The 9,299-nt window shown below is 41.4% G+C and overlaps 1 protein-coding gene across 1 annotated transcript in view; it reads left to right on the top strand.

Annotated features, from left to right (window-relative positions):
- The window catches only part of LOC107745159 (potassium/sodium hyperpolarization-activated cyclic nucleotide-gated channel 3), a 16,095-nt gene extending 7,844 nt beyond the window's left edge, over window positions 1-8,251 (top strand). The window contains exons 5-9 of the mRNA XM_016559006.1: window positions 3,655-3,873; window positions 3,999-4,145; window positions 4,389-4,629; window positions 4,752-4,916; window positions 5,259-8,251. Coding sequence (XP_016414492.1) covers window positions 3,655-3,873; window positions 3,999-4,145; window positions 4,389-4,629; window positions 4,752-4,916; window positions 5,259-7,408 — 2,922 coding nt within the window. The 3' untranslated portion in view covers window positions 7,409-8,251. The remainder of the gene's footprint in view (window positions 1-3,654; window positions 3,874-3,998; window positions 4,146-4,388; window positions 4,630-4,751; window positions 4,917-5,258) is intronic.
- The last annotated feature ends 1,048 nt before the right edge of the window (window positions 8,252-9,299 follow it).

Below are 9,299 nucleotides of genomic sequence, written 5' to 3' on the forward strand. Positions count from 1 at the left end.
TTAACTATTTCTTATGATTTTAAATCTGCATTGAACTTCAGATCAATCTCAAAGTAAAAGGCGGTACTAAAGTCTGATTTTGTGGTGGATGTGTTCAAATGTGATCATCTTAATTCAAGTGAGGAAGGATTTTGAAAGTCTGACAGTGTTGAGCACTACTGTAAGCTTAACCCTGCATGGTGTAAATGTTTGAAAATGATTAACAGTTGCAAATAAACATTCATTAGGAATTTAGAAAAGTAATCAAAAAGTAATCAGTTACGTTACTTTAATAAAGTAATTGAAAAAGTTACACTTGTAATCTGTAACCTGTTACATTTCCAAAGTAACCTTCCCAACACTGCTCATGTCAGAATTTGCATAATTATGAGACGGTTCGTCAGAATTCATTCTGAGCTCTTCACGTCCTTGGACTTAGAGATGATTGGTTTCTATGGCAACGCTCATAATGCTCATGGATTCATGCTGATTCGTCATCATTAGAGGCTCGTGTATTAATCTACTTCATGCTTTTTGCCTGCATTGTGAGCTGTGAATATAGTGAAGTATGAAGTATTCCTGCAGCTCAAGCAGTAGATCATGACGCTCGCAACGGCAAGGTCACGGGTTCGATTCCCAGGAATGCATGAACTGATCTAATGTATAGCTTGAGTGCAATAAAAGGCTCTTTGGCTAAATGAATAAATGTAAATCTGTTTTTATTTTTCTTAAAATCCAATTCTGTGTTTTCTGTTTACATTTTTCTAATTCTCTTTAACAGGATAATTAATTTTTAATAATCAAAAAACATTTCAAAACAATTGAATTAATAAAACTTTAACAATCTTTTGAAATATAATCAGATGAAAATATAGCAATTCATTTACAACAGAACATTGCATTTTTTGTCAAAGAAAATTTTATCAATCATTTTTGCTACTGACAGACTTTATATTTCAGAAACAGTCACAGCCGCTCGTTCATACCATTGCACAGCCCTACTTTTGATTTATTCATCTGAATAGACACATTTTGTGGCATTCCATGTTTTACAGTAAAGGATGACGTGAATGAGGCTGATGTGTGTGTGTTTCTTCACTGACTGATTGCTTTGACATGCACCTGCTTGTCCTGTCGGAAAATTAAGGCAACATTAAGAAATAGCTCTAATTAAAAATAGGATGCACACATTCACACACACACACACACACACACACACACACACACACACACACACACACACTCACAGTCACACTCACACACACACACACTCACACACAGGTTGACCGCAGCAGGGTTTCCTCCTGTTGTCGTGGTGACGGTTGCTAGGCAGCTGATGCCCAGAGTTCCCCAGAGAGCAGCAGATCTGAGCTGAGCTATATTTGTCTCCATCATGTCAGTCTTGAGCACAGGAGAGATAAACATAGCGTGCGATGCGCCGCGGCCTCATTCACAAAACACACAGGCGCGCTCATACAGAGACCATTACATTAGCACAGTGTCGGTGCATCAGTGTGTTTTAAGACACTAGTGTATTGAGAGACGTTGCAGTCAGGTGTTCTCCTGTTTCAGAGGAATCAGAGACTGAAGGTCATTGATGATGATGTAATCAATCACACGATTCAACATGAGGCTCTTTGTGTTTCATTGCTGCTGTATTTGACCAGCGCTGTTAGAAATTAATGCGATGAGACAGCGGCCGGAAAATCTCCTTGACAGTATGAAAGATTCCTTGGGAGAAACCAAAGGAGAGATCTGGCCCACATAAACAACTGTGTCCCGAAAATGGACTAACCCTAATCACAACTCTTTCTGTATTTATTGATGCACATTTTATTTTATTATTAATTTAAGCCTCATCCCACCACTAACATTAATTATTCTACCTAGAAGTAGTCTGTGTGGACTTTATTATTTATTTAGGTTTGATTTCAATATTAATTCTAAGCTTTAATACCTGAAGGTACCTTTGGATTCTACATTTCTTTTAAAATATAAATTTTTTTTGCTTGGATTCAGGGTTTTTATAGTTAACTAAAGACCTTAGTTGTTAACAAATTTATGAATTTTTTTTATGAAAAATTAAAACATTTTGTTATTGAAATAAAATAAACTGAAATAAAACAAAATATAAAAAACTGAAACTTATTTTATTTCAGATAGTTTCCAAGGCTACATTTCAGTACTAAAACTAAAACTGAAACAAAAAATAATAAAAGCTATATAGACATATTTAAAGACAACAAAAATTGACAAAACAAGCAACAAAATGACTAAAACTTGAAATTAACATGAAAGCAGAAATATAAAATAAAATCTCATTCAAAATATTAACAAAAGCTTTAACAGTATCACAATGAAACTATAACAACACTAATTGAAATTGGTGTGACTTTAGTATTAATTGTACACTAGTGTTCAAAAGTTTGAATGTGTTTTAAAGAAGTCTCTTCTGCTCATCAAGGCTGCATTTCTTTGATCAAAAATACAGAAAAAACTGTAATATTGTGAAATATTATTGCAATTTAAAATAATGGTTTTCAATTTTAATATCTGTTAAACTGTAATGTATTTCTGTGATGCGCAGCTGTATTTTCAGCATCATTCCTCCAGTCTTCAGTGTCACATGATCTTCAGAAATCAGTATAATATGCTGATAAACATTTCTGATTATTATCAATGTTGAAAACAGTTGTGCTGCACGATATTTTTTTTGGAACCTGTCATACTTTTTTCAGGATTATTTGATGAATAACTTTAAAAAGAATAGCATTTATTTAAAATAGAAATTAATTAATTATTATTTATTTATTAAATAATAAAAAATTAAATTAAATTATCTTTGATCAAAAATACAGAAAAAACTGTAATATTGTGAAACATTATTGCAATTTAAAATAATGGTTTTCAATTTTAATATCTGTTAAACTGTAATGTATTTCTGTGATGCGCAGCTGTATTTTCAGCATCATTCCTCCAGTCTTCAGTGTCACATGATCTTCAGAAATCAGTATAATATGCTGATAAACATTTCTGATTATTATCAATGTTGAAAACAGTTGTGCTGCACGATATTTTTTTGGAAACCGAGATGCAGTTTATCTTTCAGGATTCACAGATAAATAGAAAGTTCAAAAGAACAGCGTTTATTTGTGTATTTTCAGCATCATTCCTCCAGTCTTCAGTGTCACATGATCTTCAGAAATCAGTATAATATGCTGATAAACATTTCTGATTATTATCAATGTTGAAAACAGTTGTGCTGCACGATATTTTTTTTGGAACCTGTCATACTTTTTTCAGGATTATTTGATGAATAACTTTAAAAAGAATAGCATTTATTTAAAATAGAAATTAATTAATTATTATTTATTTATTAAATAATAAAAAATTAAATTAAATTAAAAGAATTAAATAATATTAATTATTTATTATATATGTATTATTTGTATTTATTTATTTGTTGTTGTCTTTGATTCTTATGGGAATTGGCGATTTTTTTTTTTGTATGAAAAGAGTTGAACATTGCCAGTGTCAATAAATGAAGGTGTATCAATCATCTTTATATAAACATTTTTCCCCAAACCCTAAACTGACCTGATGAAGCTCAAGCATTAATTAACGATGCAGTGTGGATGCAGTCGTTTACTGTCCGCTGTGTGATCTGTGTTTCAGAACGACACGTGGGGCATCCAATACACGTATGCACTGTTTAAGGCCATGAGTCACATGCTGTGCATCGGTTACGGCGCTCAGGCTCCAGAGGGAATGACAGACGTCTGGCTCACGATGCTCAGCATGATCGTGGGTGCGACCTGCTACGCCATGTTCATCGGCCACGCCACGGCCCTCATCCAGTCCCTGGACTCCTCACGCCGACAGTACCAGGAGAAGGTAAAGCCCTGGACGATGTTGATCTCTGGTGACTTCATGAATAAATCGTCATTAAATCTATTCCATAATTCCCAATCAGTCTGATGTGCGGTCGTTCTGACTAACGGAGTGCATCTGATGTCCAGTATAAGCAGGTGGAGCAGTACATGTCATTCCATAAGCTTCCAGCAGATGTCAGGCAGAAGATCCACGAGTATTATGAACACCGATACCAGGGCAAGATGTTTGACGAGGATAACATTCTGGGAGAGCTAAGCGAGCCCTTAAAGGAGGTTTGTTATCTACACATGCACTAAACTCGTGGATGCCGAAAGTTTACTTCTCAGCTCTTTTCATGCATTAGGTTGATACTCTTTGTGTTTTCAGACACAAGCAGATATCGCAGGACTATTTTAGTTTATATTTGAATCTAATGAAAACATCAGCAGTGTTGTGGTAGCAACTGCTAGTAGGTAGGAGTGAGTTTTTGCATTTTACAAACTTTAACCTGCTAATTAATGTTGTGACCTTAACAGGAAATTGTTAGCTTCAACTGCCGATGCTTGGTGGCTAACATGCCTCTCTTCGCTAACGCCGACCCAAACTTCGTAACAGCAGTGCTAACGAAGCTGAAGTTTGAGGTGTTCCAGCCCAATGACTTCATCATTCGTGAGGGAACCGTTGGCCGTAAGATGTATTTCATCCAGCATGGACGGGTCAGTGTACTTACTCGTGGAAGCAAGGAGACCAAGCTCAGCGATGGGTCATACTTTGGAGGTGAGTTTATAAGCTGATTGTGAAGTGGCTGATGTCAATATTTGTTATGAGCTCTTCAGAACCAGGTTTATTGTCCTATAGATTCCTTTCTAACCTCCTCGTGGTGTTTCTCTATCCCTCAGAGATCTGTCTGTTGACTCGTGGCAGGAGGACAGCTAGTGTCCGAGCAGATACATACTGTAGACTTTACTCCCTCAGTGTGGACAGTTTCAATGAGGTTCTGGAAGAGCATCCCATGATGAGACGGGCCTTCGAGACGGTGGCGGTGGACAGACTTGATCGCATCGGTAAAACCTTCCTACCTTCCTGCTCCTTTTGCGAATTTTGTAGTTAAAGAGAGACGATCTGTAAAAAATCTGTCATCATTTACTCACCTTCATGTCATTCCAAATCTGTATCCCAGATCTTTACGGTACAAAGAAAGTGAATGGGAACTGACAAAAATGAGAAAATAACACCATAAAATGAGTCCATATGAGACGTGAGCAAATAAATCAGACAGAATTTTCAGTTTTGATTGATATATTCCTTTAATTTTGTGTCTGTGTTAATTTGACGTCCACATTAATAACCATATTCAGTTATTTCCTTTCTGTCCTAACCCTATTCTGAATTACGTTATTTCACAGGTAAGAAGAACTCGATTTTGTTGCGCAAGACCTCACAGGGAGGATCTGTAGCGGGCAGCAGTTTGGGACGGGGTGGAGGGAGCCGCGGAGGAGGAGCAGGAGGCGCCGGTATGGGTTCTTGCGACAGTGTTCTGGTCCAGCAGATCGTGAAGCACGATAGCATGCCTGCCATGCAGGACATCACCGCTGGCACCCGAGGCAGCACGGGAGGCACAGTCTCACCCCGACCTCATCCGGTGATCTGGGCACCTCTGGTCCATGCTCCCCTCCAGACGGCCGCTGCTACCACCAACGTGGCCATTGCCTTGATGCATCAGCAACAGCAGCAGCAACAGTTGCAGCAGCAGCTACAACAGCAACACGCCCTTGGAGCTGCCATCTTCCTTCCCTCCGCTTTTCCCATCTCACCATCACCTTCACCCTGCCCGCTTTCTCCTAACCGTCCTCCCATACTACACCCTCGGCAGTCGCTCAGCTCTCTCATCAGCGTAATGGGCGGGATGCCCCCCCGAGGAGTCCTGTCCTCTGTAACTCCTACACCCTCGCCCTCCACTATTGGACAGACCGCTGTGGGCGTGGCTCCTCCAGTGGGTGGAGTTGCAAAAACTCCTCCTATGCCTGCGTCGTCAGTGCCCGCTCCCCTGCAGGTTGGAAGAACTCTTCATTACAGTCTCCGCCTCCACACAGAACCCACAACATCACCTGTCCATAAAGTCCCGCCTCCCTCCTCAGCAGTTGCCCCACTGTCCGTTGAAGGGCGCAATGTTGGCTCCGCTCCGCAGGGGGCCAAAGAGGCTTTGCTGCGTCATGTTGGAGGAGGCAGCACCCAGGGCCTCCCCATGATTGGTCGGCTTACCCAGGAGGCCAGACTGCTCTCCGCCTCCCAGCCGACTCTCCCCCACCGCAGCTGGGCGAGCGTGCAACCTCACCCGCCTCTCCATCGCAAAGCATCCGGAGGAAACCTGCTTCCGGCACCCTTCGCTTTGTCATCAGGACTTGCTAGAGGAGGAAGTGCAGGTGTTTTGAGCTCAAACGCGCCTGGTGCCACACAGGTGCCGACACAAACACCCCTGCTGTTGGCACACACACCTCCACTCACATCAGCTCCAGGATCAACTCCGTCACCCCTTGCCCCCTTTTCGTCCTCCCCGAAGCAAACCCCTCTTTTTTCCACCAACCCTCCTTTATCCCTCGCGGCCACATCTTCTGGTCTAGGGGTTCCTCAAACCCAGCGAGTCAAAGCAGGCACTGCGATACCTACTCCTCCTTCAACCTCTCCTCCTCCTTGCCTACACCCTCCTTCTCCCTCTCAGTCCACCTCCACCTCTCCAACTTCATCTTCCGGCACCTCTTTGGCTCAGAATTCCCGTACCAAACCCTCTCAGACGCCTCCTCCACCGTCCCCATTATCCTGCACCACCAACTCAACGCCCACCATCACTCCTTCTCAAACCCCCACCCCGACCCGAACCCCAACCCCCGTTCAAACCCCTATTCAGACCCCCACCCAATCTAGAACACTAGTGGCCATCCAAACCCCATCCCAGGGTCGGTGTCCAACTCCTGTCCAGATCCCAGCAGCTGCACAAGCTCTGACCTCAACCTCCATTCAGAGTCCGCTTCCCACTCAGACTCCAAGTAAACCTATGAGTTCCACCATGGGTCAGAGTGCTGCTGTCCAGATGCCAGCCACTGTCCATGTTCTTGGTCCTCCTTCGACTTGTTCTGCAGTCTCCAGTCAAACCCAAACCTCAACTACCATACAGACTCCAAATCCTTCCTGGACCCCAGGCTCTCCCATCAATACCGCAGCCCAAAGTGGACCGTCAACCCCTGTTCTGAACCAGTCGCAGACACAAGCCACACCTGCTAAAGCTACCGCTGCTGCTGCATCATCACCTTCTCCTTCATCAACTCCATCTCCAGCTGCTTCACAGCCACAGAAGCCCGCTGCTAGCCAGAGTCAGACCTTAAACGTTCTGTCCACTCCAACCTTAAGTCCATCTCCCATTCCTGCTTCCACTGCCTCCTCATCTACAGTCCTCCAGCCCATCTCCACTTCAACAAAAGAGGCAAAGAAAGAGCAGGACTTGCCTCAGACGCAGAGAGATTCAGAGACAAAGACACAAAAATATCCTGCTAGCATGTGAGGAGGGAGGTGTGCGCTGGACAGAGGCTCATGTTTTGTCCGAGGTGAGTTTAGGAGATGAGATATCACAAGTCAGCTGTATCAGTTCAGGCTCTGCAGGTTCCATGAGCATGCTGTCTGCGTTCGACCCTCCCTGTGATGGTCTGTAGTTATGACCACGGGAAGGTTTAACATCCCTGACTAATCAACTAATCACGGTAAAAACAGAAGAGCAGAACATGTTTGGCTCAAAAGTAGAACTAGTGTGTCTGTGTTGTCCAAGTCATCTGGGAATGTCAGGTAGAATATTTTTGTAGTCCTGCTGAAAAGACCAGCTTGAATTGCAGCGGTCTGACTGGTGAACCAATGTATTCATGTTGATCTCCAACAAAACATGCTAGATACAATGGATTCCAACCCTGTTCGTGGAGCCCCCAACACTGCACATTCTGCATGTTTCACATCTGATTCAGGTCATCAGCTCTTTAGTAGAGACTCCAAGACCTGAAATGGGTGTATCGGACAAAGTAGACATTGAAAATGTGCATTGTTTGGGGGCCTCCAGAAACAGAGTTAGGAACCACTGTGCTAGTGAATGAGCATGATCTTTCGACAGAGCCCCTAATGTGATATTTGCAGAATAGAAACACTGGTCTTTTCAACAGGGATCTGATAAATTAATGCTTTTAATCTTTCACAGAATAGACGCACATTCTTGCCAAAAATGTCTTAAAGGGAATGTAACTGCAAAACTGCCACCACCTTAAGATGCATTTGCACAGCCTTGTAAAGATAAAAAAAAAATTCAGAACATCAGAGAATGTTTTATAAGATCGACACTGTTCTAGCCATGTAACATCACCTCCAGAACACAAGCAGCATTTTCAGATCAGATCACCCACAACCTGGAGACTATAAAATGACCTCTCTAAGCCGAGCACCAGCTAGGGAATTACCATCACACCTTCTGTTATTCAATATTAGTGACTGAACTTCTGTCACAGGATTAGAACTATCACAACTCATTTTGCACTTTAGTTCATGAGTCTAATGTAAAGTGTCCTGGAATCCCTTGGGCACCATACTGGAATAATACATTTTGAGTCTGGAAAGTCGTTTCGACAGAACTAATCTGTGTGGATTTAGTGTACACTGCCTGTAAACTATAAATGGTGCATTGTACATAGTGTGTTAAGCAGAAAATTTATTTCTACATGAAAAAACAGAAACTGCAATTTTAACCAGTTTTGTGTACTTGTGTTTTGTCGTTCTCTTTGTCAAACTGTTAGCCGGAGATTACCTGAGCAGTATGCAAATCAAAAGAATTCAAATCAAAATTTAAAATCTCACCGCCTTGAGACGCGAGTGAAAAACGACCAAAGGACATATTTAGGGAATCAAATGATGAAGCAATGCTACAGGATTTCTTGTGTGAATTAATTTTGGCTTTATATTCTCATAGGAAAGGAGAACTATTGTTGCTATGGCTAGTTTCCATTTGGTGCTTCCATTGATGCAAGAATATATAAGCAGATTCCCTAAAGGGACACTGTGATGGAACAAAATGAGATTGCATTTCAAAGCTTTTGCATTCTCTCACAAAATGTTTGCGTTGACCTTATGTGTGAGGCTTTTGGTTAAAGCGTTTAATGTTATTTTACTGATGGCCCGTGTCAGCATGCTCAGAAACCTCACCACCTGAGTCTGCATAAACTGACTGACGTTTAATATCTGAAAATATCACCCTTGATTTCCAGCTTCTCCCCTCTCGTCTCTTTTTTAATCACCAAAGTGTAATATTTGCCCATTATATAACTAATAATTAGGATCACAGATGTGACAATACTTTTTAAATAACTGTAAAGAATATATATATATATATATATACTGTATATATATATATATATATATAT

This window comes from Sinocyclocheilus rhinocerous, unplaced genomic scaffold (assembly GCF_001515625.1).
Source record: "Sinocyclocheilus rhinocerous isolate Xijiao unplaced genomic scaffold, SAMN03320098_v1.1 scaffold828, whole genome shotgun sequence".
In the NCBI taxonomy this organism is placed as follows: Eukaryota; Metazoa; Chordata; class Actinopteri; order Cypriniformes; family Cyprinidae; genus Sinocyclocheilus; species Sinocyclocheilus rhinocerous.